General features: G+C 45.5%; 1 protein-coding gene across 1 annotated transcript in view; it reads right to left on the bottom strand.

Annotated features, from left to right (window-relative positions):
• Window positions 1–8,106, bottom strand: part of LOC126176228 (uncharacterized) — a 450,465-nt gene extending 442,359 nt beyond the window's left edge. The window contains exon 1 of the mRNA XM_049923373.1: window positions 7,955–8,106. Within this exon, the coding sequence (XP_049779330.1) occupies window positions 7,955–8,106 (152 nt within the window). The remainder of the gene's footprint in view (window positions 1–7,954) is intronic.
• Window positions 8,107–13,242: the final 5,136 nt, after the last annotated feature.

Here is a 13,242-nt window from a genome sequence, read left to right as displayed (position 1 = left end):
TTTTCAAATACTCGAAACGGCTTTTCATTTTGCACAGTGAGAGACCAATCTACTCAGTGAGAAGTAGCACGCATATCCCGCCCGTAATCTCTTCTTCAGTTCGGATTCAATCTCATTTCTCGAAGTGATGTCCACGCCTAGATACTTAAATGTGTTCACTTTTTCAAACTGCATGTCTCCAACTCTTAACATTTCCTGATCTACTGCTGTTGGCATTCTAGTAGTAACCAGGTATTTAGTTTTGTCTTCACTTATCCTTAGATCTACATCTTCACTAGCCTTGATTAACGCATTCGCATTTGCTGTTACAGATTCTTTCCTATCGCTAATGATGTTTAGATCATCTTCATACCCTAATATCTTAATATTTCCATTTGACTCCACACCCTCTGAATTACCCCTGCTGCCATTCGTACAATATATTCTAGGACTAAATTAAAAAGTAGCCGAGACAGGGCATCTCCCTGCTTAAGTCGGATTGGTTTTATTACATGGAGCTTTAGCACTTTACTACACACACATTCGTGTAGGAAAATATTTTTGTCTAACAAATTAAAAATGGCGGCTATAGCCCTATTCAAACTATGTGCCTCGCGGCGAATCCTGGTTTGCGCGAAGCGTTGTGCAGACTCGTGGCTATTTCCGACATCCGTGAAAACAGAAAATTCTTAAATTACAATGAATTTGAGAACATCACGATAGGTGTTTGAAAAATACCTAAAAAAAAAAGCAAATGGCAGCTATTGCAAAACTTGTCAATTTCCTGGTTTGTTTTACTAAATTGAAATGTTTTTTTTCCCCCCCATGAACCGTGGACCTTGCCGTTGGTGGGGAGGCTTGCGTGCCTCAGCGATACAGATAGCCGTACCGTAGGTACAACCACAACGGAGGGGTATCTGTTGAGAAGCCAGACAAACGTGTGGTTCCTGAAGAGGGGCAGCAGCCTTTTCAGTAGTTGCAGGGGCAACAGTCTGGATGATTGACTGATCTGGCCTTGTAACAATAACCAAAACGGCCTTGCTGTGCTGGTACTGCGAACGGCTGAAAGCAAGGGGAAACTACGGCCGTAATTTTTCCCGAGGGCATGCAGCTTTACTGTATGATTAAATGATGATGGCGTCTTCTTGGGTAAAATATTCCGGAGGTAAAATAGTCCCCCATTCGGATCTCCGGGCGGGGACTACTCAAGAGGATGTCATTATCAGGAGAAAGAAAACTGGCGTTCTACGGATCGGAGCGTGGAATGTCAGATCCCTTAATCGGGCAGGTAGGTTAGAAAATTTAAAAAGGGAAATGGATAGGTTAAAGTTAGATATAGTGGGAATTAGTGAAGTTCGGTGGCAGGAGGAACAAGACTTCTGGTCAGGTGACTACAGGGTTATAAACACAAAGTCAAATAGGGGTAATGCAGGAGTAGGTTTAATAATGAATAGGAAAATAGGAATGCGGGTAAGCTACTACAAACAGCACAGTGAACGCATTATTGTGGCCAAGATAGATACGAAGCCCACACCTACTACAGTAGTACAAGTTTATATGCCAACTAGCTCTGCGGATGACGAAGAAATTGAAGAAATGTATGATGAAATAAAAGAAATTATTCAGATAGTGAAGGGAGACGAAAATTTAATAGTCATGGGTGATTGGAATTCGAGTGTAGGAAAAGGGAGAGAAGGAAACGTAGTAGGTGAATATGGATTGGGGCTAAGAAATGAAAGAGGAATCCGCCTGGTAGAATTTTGCACAGAGCACAACTTAATCATAGCTAACACTTGGTTTAAGAATCATGATAGAAGGTTGTATACATGGAAGAAGCCTGGAGATACTAAAAGGTATCAGATAGATTATATAATGGTAAGACAGAGATTTAGGAACCAGGTTTTAAATTGTAAGACATTTCCAGGGGCAGATGTGGACTCTGACCACAATCTATTGGTTATGACCTGTAGATTAAAACTGAAGAAACTGCAAAAAGGTGGGAATTTAAGGAGATGGGACCTGGATAAACTGAAAGAACCAGAGGTTGTACAGAGTTTCAGGGAGAGCATAAGGGAACATTTGACAGGAATGGAGGAAAGAAATACAGTAGAAGAAGAATGGGTAGCTTTGAGGGATGAAGTAGTAAAGGCAGCAGAGGATCAAGTAGGTAAAAAGACGAGGGCTAGTAGAAATCCTTGGGTAACAGAAAAAATATTGAATTTAATTGATGAAAGGAGAAAATATAAAAATGCAGTAAATGAAGCAGGCAAAAAGGAATACAAACGTCTCAAAAATGAGATTGACAGGAAGTGCAAAATGGCTAAGCAGGCATGGCTAGAGGACAAATGTAAGGATGTAGAGGCTTATCTCACTAGGGGTAAGATAGATACTGCCTACAGGAAAATTAAAGAGACCTTTGGAGATAAGAGAACCACTTGTATGAACATCAAGAGGTCAGATGGAAACCCAGTTCTAAGCAAAGAAGGGAAAGCAGAAAGGTGGAAGGAGTATATAGAGGGTCTATACAAGGGCGATGTACTTGAGGACAATATTATGGAAATGGAAGAGGATGTAGATGAAGATGAAATGGGAGATACGATACTGCGTGAAGAGTTTGACAGAGCACTGAAAGACCTGAATCGAAACAAGGCCCCCGGGGTAGACAACATTCCAGTAGAACTAATGATGGCCTTGGGAGAGCCAGTCCTGACAAAACTCTACCATCTGGTGAGCAAGATGTATGAAACAGGCGAAATACCCTCAGACTTCAAGAAGAATATAATAATTCCAATCCCAAAGAAAGCAGGTGTTGACAGATGTGAAAATTACCGAACAATCAGTTTAATAAGCCACAGCTGCAAAATACTAACACGAATTCTTTACAGACGAATGGAAAAACTAGTAGAAGCCGACCTCGGGGAAGATCAGTTTGGATTCCGTAGAAATACTGGAACACGTGAGGCAATACTGACCTTACGACTTATCTTAGAAGAAAGATTAAGGAAAGGCAAACCTACGTTTCTTGCATTTGTAGACTTAGAGAAAGCTTTTGACAATGTTGACTGGAATACTCTCTTTCAAATTCTAAAGGTGGCAGGGGTAAAATACAGGGAGCGAAAGGCTATTTACAATTTGTACAGAAACCAGGTGGCAGTTATAAGAGTCGAGGGGCATGAGAGGGAAGCAGCGGTTGGGAAGGGAGTGAGACAGGGTTGTAGCCTCTCCCCAATGTTATTCAATCTGTATATTGAGCAAGCAGTAAAGGAAACAAAAGAAAAATTTGGAGTAGGTATTAAAATCCATGGAGAAGAAATAAAAACTTTGAGGTTCGCCGATGACATTGTAATTCTGTCAGAGACAGCAAAGGACTTGGAAGAGCAGTTGAACGGAATGGATGGTGTCTTGAAGGGAGGATATAAGATGAACATCAACAAAAGCAAAACGAGGATAATGGAATGTAGTCGAATCAAGTCGGGTGATGCTGAGGGTATTAGGTTAGGAAATGAGACACTTAAAGTAGTAAAGGAGTTTTGCTATTTGGGGAGCAAAATAACTGATGACGGTCGAAGTAGAGAGGATATAAAATGTAGACTGGCAATGGCAAGGAAAGCGTTTCTGAAGAAGAGAAATTTGTTAACATCGAGTATAGATTTAAGTGTCAGGAAGTCATTTCTGAAAGTATTTGTATGGAGTGTAGCCATGTATGGAAGTGAAACATGGACGGTAAATAGTTTGGACAAGAAGAGAATAGAAGCTTTTGAAATGTGGTGCTACAGAAGAATGCTGAAGATTAGATGGGTAGATCACATAACTAATGAGGAAGTATTGAATAGGATTGGGGAGAAGAGAAGTTTGTGGCACAACTTGACCAGAAGAAGGGATCGGTTGGTAGGACATGTTCTGAGGCATCAAGGGATCACCAATTTAGTATTGGAAGGCAGCGTGGAGGGTAAAAATCGTAGGGGGAGACCAAGAGATGAATACACTAAGCAGATTCAGAAGGATGTAGGTTGCAGTAGGTACTGGGAGATGAAGAAGCTTGCACAGGATAGAGTAGCATGGAGAGCTGCATCAAACCAGTCTCAGGACTGAAGACAACAACAACAACAAAAAATATTTAAAATTTGAATAAAAAAGGTTTCGCAAAGGCCCCCTAAATTTATTATCTTACATTTTTTTAAAAAATCAGCTGAATCGCCTAATCTGTCGAGGGTCTAGAGCGCTGAGCGCTGAAAAATGTTGTTTGGAGAAAAATGCATTTAAAGTTTAATAACAACGATAAAACGTTGTTTCGAAATTTACGATTAATCTTCGTTGCCAGGACCATAGAAACATCCTTCCTCTTCTTCTAAAACGCTCTGTTTCTACATTTCGTGTTGTATTTTTTCCAATCCGGACTCTTTTAACAAACAGACATTCCTTTCTCCACGGCGGCGTTTCGTGTCAGATGACTCCGTGAAGTTTTTGCTGTTCGTCCTTATGGCGATTCCCGACACGTTCGTGGCCTTCCCAATAGATTTATAACATTCGTTGAATTTACCTACAACTACATATGCTGCTATTTCAACAGGTCCCCCCCCCCCACCCCAATGAAGATGTTTCAGTCCCATTTTAAAATGTAAGCATTAGAGCTCCCGTTGTCAATTTGCGTATTGGCACCGGTGCAGCTTTTCAACAAATCTTCATTGGACAGGACTTCGTACACTGGTCTTCTCTTGAACTAATTCATCGAGCGCCTGCCACTGCCTATATTTCGGTCGGTGCATGTTTCCATTCAACACTCCGTAATTTCTAAAATACTTTCACAATCAAAAAAACCTTTTGCAGGTATAATCTGTGTACTTAAGGGATGCAGATTATACAAAAAAAAATGCAGTTTTTCATCGGTGTCGACCAGAATCCCCTCTTAAGTTACTAAAGAAAATCAAATTTAATAATTTGGAAAATAAACATTACGTAAATAGGTAAATGGTAAATCTATTACAGTTCAAATCGAGTTACCTCACAGTAATGATTACTTGCACAGGCAAAATGCACCAGCTTCTAAAATAAAGATTATAGAATTTTAGTATTTTAAATAGTTTGGAAGCATTTGCATAAAATAAAAGTAATCAAAATTCATCGTAGTTGCAATACCTAAGCCGGCCGAAGTGGCCGTGTGGTTAAAGGCGCTGCAGTCTGGAACCGCAAGACCGCTACGGTCGCAGGTTCGAATCCTGCCTCGGGCATGGATGTTTGTGATGTCCTTAGGTTAGTTAGGTTTAACTAGTTCTAAGTTCTAGGGGACTAATGACCTCAGCAGTTGAGTTCCATAGTGCTCAGAGCCATTTGAACCATTTTTTTGCAATACCTAAATACGAACCACCAACCAAGCAACAGGAAATGCTTTCACGTAATAAATCATTATGTGAAAAGTTAAAAAAAAATACTTCTAGTTTCCCAATGTTTTTTATTTTACTTTTATTATTACAGTACTTTAATAGTACTTTTATTAAAATTACGATATGTACTGCCTCCGATTGTTATACTGAACAAATTGGCTGACTTATTGTGGCATTATTACTAATAATTTAGGCCATTGTCCAGCTAAACTAAATCGGCATAATTTTTGAAATATGTTTCATTAATTGGCATATCAGGTATTTATAAACTACACTCGGTTATGCTACAATAGGAAAGGGGAAGGATCCTAGTCTAGGTAAAACTGACTGAGATTAATGACAAGATCGTGGACTTAAAATTTTATATGATCAGTGTTATTATACATTTCTCGACTAAATTCAGTGTGTATGTCTTACAAAACTTAGAAGCTAATCTGATGTGAACAGCCTGCACTGTGAAGTACTGGAACATGAGACCAACACGAGCGTTCCCTAGTTACATGCAAGCCTCTGCAAGTTCTATAATTTCCACACTATATCAAGACTGGGAGATCTGGTTACGCAGCGTCGATTTTCCGTCGGATGGGATTGCAAATTGAGCCCACGAATGACAAAGACAATAGAACGAGGAACTCAGTGACCTAGGGGACAGAAGGTTGTTGATTTAACAAAACTCCCAAGCAAGAGCAGCCACAGATAATCCAGGGTGATCGGTCATTTGGATCAATTGGTGGATCAGTGAGCTATCAATTGATTTAGTGAGCAGCCAGTCGGTCAATGAGTTAACAATGCGGAGAGAAGAATCGGATGGAAGGAGAGACGCAGAGACTTTGCCATCTGGAGGCGTGCCAACCTATTGCCGAAAACTGTATTCAGTCTGATGTGTGTCGTCAGTTTGTGACATACTCACTCTACGTTTCATATTGAATGGACGTCCCTTGCAGTCTGATGCACGTATCTCTCTGCCAGCTCTTCCTTGAGTGACTATAGTGACCAAATATCATGCTAATGCCGCCTCTGCGAGATAATTACGGCGGGCAATAATCGCCGAGTGCGCTAGCACCACTACTAGGCGTCTGCTGCCGGAGTCGTGCTATATCTGACGGATTAAGTCAGTCGGCGTGAAAGAGGAAACAAGTAAAGCTGCCTACGGCGTCGCGTCCAGGCCGCAGAAAGTGGAAAATGAAAGCTACCGGCTGTTAAACTGCAACCACACACATGACGAGGGAGTGATGATTGATGTGTCGTGCCGACATCGGTTTTTCCACACACGCCTTCACAGAAAACTGACTCTAGTAGTGAGAAGAAGTGACCAACACCCTACTTCCACAATTACTCACAAGGGGAAGGCCTCAGACACGGCCAACCGATTCGGTTCAGATTTGGCAGGTCGCTAGTGTACAACCTAAAACGAAGGAATCTAAAATATTTTCGGTCAACACCCACGCGTTTTTGAGAAAATCACCCCCAAAGGTTCTGACGAGCAATCGACTCAAAATTGGCGGGACCGATTGATAATTGTAAATATAGCATTTTTCATCATCAGGTATGGGGTCCGAAAACGCATACTTTTCCAGAAATCGAGAAAAGAAATTTTTTCAGCTAGCGTTTCTGTACCCACATGGTAAACGCTTTTTCGCCGTCGGCACGGATAGCGCAACGGCCAAGGACAGTCTGCTTTCCGCAGCGCTGCGGCGAGGACGTCTTGTTTACGTCCCGTCCGCGCGGTCGCGAGTGCCCGTAGTTGCTTACTACTGCGTTGTCGCTAGTTTAGAGTCCATCACTACCGGTGCAACATGGCACATTCATACAGACAAACCACCATCAAGATCAGTTTTCAACGCGATCATGCACGACCGCGAGCTTTTGAAGTGGAACGTTTTCTACGTGACGACTTTAAAATTGAACCGCGAGACATAATTGGTATCCATCTCTCTATCACGAGCAGTGTTGTCTACGTCAAGTTAGTAAGTGACGAGTTGTGCAACAGAATCGTGCCGCACATGCGAACGATCTTACATTCAAACATTCTGATGGCCATATTGGGGCAGTCTCTATCGATCACGCGGGGCTTGGCCTCCGTACGATACGCGACTTCGAACTCCCTTTCGAAGTGCCACCGGACGTAGTCACCGCGGCCTTCCAGCCCTATGGCAGAGTGATCAGCCATATGGCCGAAAAATGGACCACCTTTACAACGTACCCCGTTCTTAACGGGGTACGACAGATAAAAATTGAACTGACCAAACATGTTCCGTCATCGGCGGATGTAGGGCGATCATTATGTATGACGGTCAGCCACGCACTTGCTCTGGTTGTGGCCAAGAAGGGCACGTCCGGTCGGATTGTCTCCGACGACGGCTTACTCAAATCCCGACAGGTGAATCTAAGACTCCTTCTACAGTGACGACCCTTCCTCTCAATTACGCCGAAGTTACACGGGCAGCAACCCTTTCCGATGCTGACCACATTAGTCCGATAGCCGCCCCCGATAGCGAGACCATGATGGATTCTGCAGTATAGGATCCGGCCTCTACAACGGCGCACCCACCTGAAGATAATCACCGACCGACTTTGCAAGAAGGCGTGAATACCAGGATGGACCTTGCCCCACGGGTTGTTCCGACAGCGGCTTTTCTTCCAGACACCGGAGCAGCTGAAGAAATCCACCCACATTCAGATACTGAAACACACGTCCGTAAACAGCGTTCCCCGCGAAAACACAAGAGACGGCGGCGTGCTCCATCGGACTTGTGTTTGCAGCGATCGTCTGACATGGACTGTCGACACTCCGACGACGGTACCGGCGGTACAGAGGCCGCTGTACCATCAAACTCAACAGTTCGCCGTGGTGACGGCTTCAGCCCCTCCGACCCCACAGAACAGCAGGATCACAAGCAGACAGCCGCTGCCGATTCCCAGCCAGTAGAGCCGATGGAGTCAGCGCCGAGTGCCTCAGCAGCCGCTAACAGCCACCAACAGCCGATGGTATTTCATGGCGACTGGGCGGACGACTGTGAGGAAAACTCCTTGCCCATCGTGTCGGACGACACGCGGGGAAATTTACCCCACCAGTGTTGATCCTTTTCCGCCATCAGATGCAGTGACGAGACAGCCTTACAAGGGTATTGATGGCCAACACGGGTGCTATGGATAGACCTCAAACTTATCGCGTTGCAACTATCAACATCAACACTATACGGACGCGCGCTAAGTTATCCTTGCTTCAGGATATGTTGAACTCTGCTTCCATCGATATAGCTCTTCTCCAGGAAGTGTATGTCGACGACTTCCCAGGCATGTACGGTTACGATGCTTGCGTCTCTCCAGTTTCCTCTAAAGGCAGCGGTGTCGCTGTACTTCTTCTGGAAGGAATAATGGCGGACGATATCCTGTTTCTGTCTGTGGCAAGAGGAATGGCACTCACAGTACTGGGTGTCCGCCTTATCAATATCTTCGCACCTTCCGGGACGGACAAACGTCGCCAATGTTCACGATTCTTTGCGGAAGACGTCGCCCCGCTCTTTCAAGGCCGCCATGACCATCTGGTGTTTGGAGGTGATTACAATTGCGTACTGGCACCCAGAGACCAACTCCCACGACATAATCCGTGCCCGGAACTCGAGACGCTAATTCGGGACCTGCAGATGGTGGACACTTGGGAACATCTTCACGGCCACCAACCGGGATTCACACACTTCACGAGTCACTCTTCCAGTCGTATCGATGGATTTATGTCTCACGCTCTCTCGCCGGTGGAACACAGGATGCGGAACTGTGGCCTGCAGCCTTCTCGGACCACTCAGCTTACATTTGTGCCATCACCCTTCGGCGGTAACAAGTGTGAAGAAGCCGCAGCCCGTGGAAATTAAACATCGCTCACCTGTCGTACCCGGATTGCCGCCAAGCCGTTGAGGATACGTGGTATTCGTGTGAAAATCGCCTCCGTGCATATCCCACAACGATCGGCTGGTGGTTGGACTGCGCCAAACCGGCACTGAGGCGAACGTTGATAACCTACGGTCGCGGCCACGCTACTTGGCGTAGACATACACTCGACTTTTACGTCAGGGTACTGCGCGACTGCGATGCTATGGCGCCGTCTCCGGAACGACAAACGGCGGTCCACCGTGCTAAGGCTCAGATCATCGCTCATATGCGACGCCACCTAGAGGGGGTAGTCATCCGCTCGAGGACGCAGGATCGGATACCGAGCGAACGCCCGTCAATGTTCCACGTTCTTCGTGAACGTAAACGACGCCAACGAGCGCTGATACGCTTCATCGCCACGGAGGACGGTCGTCGTCTCACCACGCAACAAGACATAAACACAGCGTTCTACAATCATTATTTCCAACTCTATTCCGCTCAGACCCCTGATCCCCTGATCCGACAGCACTGGAGGACGTCTCTCAGACTATTTACGGCACCGTCACCCCGGCAATGGAAGCGGCCTTGATGGAAGCAATTACAGAAGAAGAAGTGATCGACGCCATTAGAAAAGGAGCTGTCAACAAGTCTCCGGGTCCTGATGGCCTCCCCTTGAAATTTTACCGGACTTTTCAATATTTATTAGCCTCCCGATGGACGGACATCTGTCGCGAACTACTATCCCCGCAAGTACCGCTCCCTGCGGCCCTTGTAGAAGGGATGATTATTCCTATTCACAAACCGTCCGGTGCCTCACGACTGCAGGACTACCGCCCGTTGACGCTATTGAACTGCGACTTTAAGATCTTTTCTCGACTGTTGGCGGCGCGGATACGCCAGACCTTACGAAATGTTATCTCACCCGATCAAACGTCATTAGGAGGCGACAATAATATTCAAACAGCACTCAGTGAATATCGTGACTTGATCTCACTGGCGAGGGCATGCCGTCTGAAGGGTGCACTGGCGGCAATCGATTTTAGTCAAGCTTTCGACCGAGTGGACCACGAGTATTTGGAAGCGGTCCTCCAACATATGCTGTACCCACAGCCATTCGTCACTGTCGTCATGCGTCTACTCCGTGGCGCGACGTCCAAGGTGATCGTCAGCGCCCGACCTACGCAGCCCCTCACCATTTCTCGATCGACACGCCAAGGCTGCCCTCTGTCCACTTTACTTTACGCTGTGGCCATGGAACCACTCCTCTGCGGCCTGCGCCAACGACTAACGGGTATGTCGTTACGAGGCCACACTTTCCGATGTAAAGGGTACGCTGACGACCTGGTGATTGTCATCCGCAACGGTGACGACACCGCTAGCGCACTGAATTGGATAGCGAAATATAGCATGGCCACTGGTAGTCGTATCAACGTCGCAAAATCGGTGGCGATGAACATCGGGGTCGGATTGTCTGAGAACAGTGTCACCCCCTTACAGCTCAGAGACAGTTTGAAATGTCTCGGCATTGATTTCACAGACGATATACGAGGGACCGCTACTCACAACTTTCGACGGCTTTTACGAAATGTTCGGAGTGGAATTGCCAACAACCGCCTACGAGCCCTGGACATCGTCCAAAGGACCCAGTATGTCAACACACATTTAGCGTCACGCATTCCGCACATCGCCCAGATATTACCTATACCGATGATGTTACCTCGCCGTATACTTGCGGCTTTGGGGTCCTTCGTGGGTTCAGGAATGCTTTTCAAGATCAAATATGAGACTCTCACCCTTCCCCCGGATCGGGGAGGGCTTGGCCTTTATCACGTTCATGACAGAGCGCTCGCCCTATTTGTGAGCACATTAGTCAAACTATGGCACCGCGCTCCGGACGAGTTTGTTAATAGAAGAACCAGCACCGTCCTCCCTGTTGCCACCTGTGCCGATACACCACGTCCCATCCTCGCTCTTCTACATCGGTGTCTTTTACCTCGAACTAAGTTACGTTCGACTTGCCTTACCAGCGACTCAACTGGCGCCGGCAAAGACGGTATATCGGGTCCTGCAACGTGGACGACCCGATAACGTCGTGGAGAGGAAGCACCCGAACGTCAACTGGCGAGTAGTGTGGAGGACAATTCACCACGTAACACTGGACACTGACGTCACGGCGATGTGGTATATCACTGTCGACGGTAAGCAGGTGACCAGATCAAGGCTACATGCGATCCACATGGTAGACTCACCCACGTGGACGAGTTGTGGCGTTCAAGACAACGATGAACACCGTCTTAGCTGTGGCGAGTCTGCGGCAGTGTGGCACTTAGTGAGGCAAATGTCAGCATACTTCCTTCGAGTAACGCCGAATCATATCGACTCCAAGACTATCTTATTCCCGGATGAGACGTATTACCCACGCACTAAAACTAATGCAATGACGTGGCTTCGTGGACATGCAGTGCATTATTTGTTTCAAGACGGCACGAAGGACACTTTAGACTTTTGGAACTATTTGCAGGAACGACATTGCAAGATCCTCCGTAACCCCAAGTATCGACAGTATTTTTCTAATTATTTGTGTAGTGCGTTCCACGACCCTCCACGTAGCTGGAACATCACGGGTAAGAGAAGCTAAAATTACAAGACGATGATAGAACACTACACGGTACAACGTGGGATCTACCTTGGTCATTACGAGAAGTCATACCTGGATGATACAGCAGATGGAGAGTTTCGTCGTGAACCCTCACACTCTGTAGCAGTATTTGCCCCATTTTCTCTTTTTGTCCCCGCTGCAAAAAGGTCTTCGCAGTTTTTCTTTCCCATCCGGTGCAAAAAATGATTCAAATGGTTCTGAGCACTATGCGACTTAACTTCTGAGGTCATCAGTCGCCTAGAACTTAGAACTAATTAAACCTAACTAACCTAAGGACATCACACACATCCATGCCCGAGGCAGGATTCGAACCTGCGACCGTAGCGGTCACGCGGTTCCAGACTGAAGCGTCTAAACCGTACGGCCACACCGGCCGGCCCATCCGGTGCAAGATGTAGCACTGGTTAATGGTGGTATGGATTCCACCCTTCAGTTTTGTTTCATGGCTTCCTTAGCCCCGCACTTTGCTCTCAATCTTTATGCCTTTTTCTACAACTATTAGCATGTTTTTAGTTATGTGCGTTCCCAACTCGAAGCAACGTGTGCACTTACTACTTTTCAGTTCCTTACTGTTAAAAAAAATGAAAAAATAAAAAAATTTGAAAAATTAAAAATAAATAAATGAATAAAGTACCACATCCCCAGGATGGGAGGGAGGAGACATCGTGGCCAGGCGGCCAGGCCTCGGGTTGCGACCCCTGCCCACCTTGCCCCCGCCACCCCGCTACCTAATAATTTCTATATTAAAAAAAAAAAAAAAAAAAAGAAATGTTAACTGATTGGGAATCGGAGAACGTGGGTTCGATTCTCGAAGAAACCTATCTTTTCGTTTATATTTTTCCATATCTTAATTGATAGGGATAGGAGGGTTAATAAGGTAAATAAATCAATAAGGAATGATAATAATAAGGTAGGCAAATAAATTTTTCAAACCTCTTGGGACGGTAAACAACTAAAATGCTACTCCAGGTCACTTTACAACGGTTCTTCCAGTCACTGTTACGTGTCCTCACTTTTCTTCGAACAACTAGATGGAAGGTACTTGTCATATAAACATTCGAAACAAATATACTCACGGCACCAAGAACATCTAATGAATGCAATCTTTCGACAGCTAAGCTGTTCCTTCCGAAGAGTAGGCTAAAAACATACTTGGTTTACATTTAAAAATCTGTCTTTTTCGGGAATTAATTTTGATGCCTACCATGCATACGATATCATTGCCTGAAAAATCGGTGCTGAAAGTTGGTTGTGAATTATGCTGTGAATAGTTATTGCATCCGTGCGGTTGTGCAATTCCCGCTGGGTTTCCAGAAACACACTGCAATTCTGAAGCCTGGAAATAAAGTTTTT

The sequence above is a fragment of the Schistocerca cancellata genome, chromosome 3 (assembly GCF_023864275.1).
Source record: "Schistocerca cancellata isolate TAMUIC-IGC-003103 chromosome 3, iqSchCanc2.1, whole genome shotgun sequence".
Classification (NCBI taxonomy): domain Eukaryota; kingdom Metazoa; phylum Arthropoda; class Insecta; order Orthoptera; family Acrididae; genus Schistocerca; species Schistocerca cancellata.
This window is presented reverse-complemented; position numbering and strand designations above follow the sequence as displayed.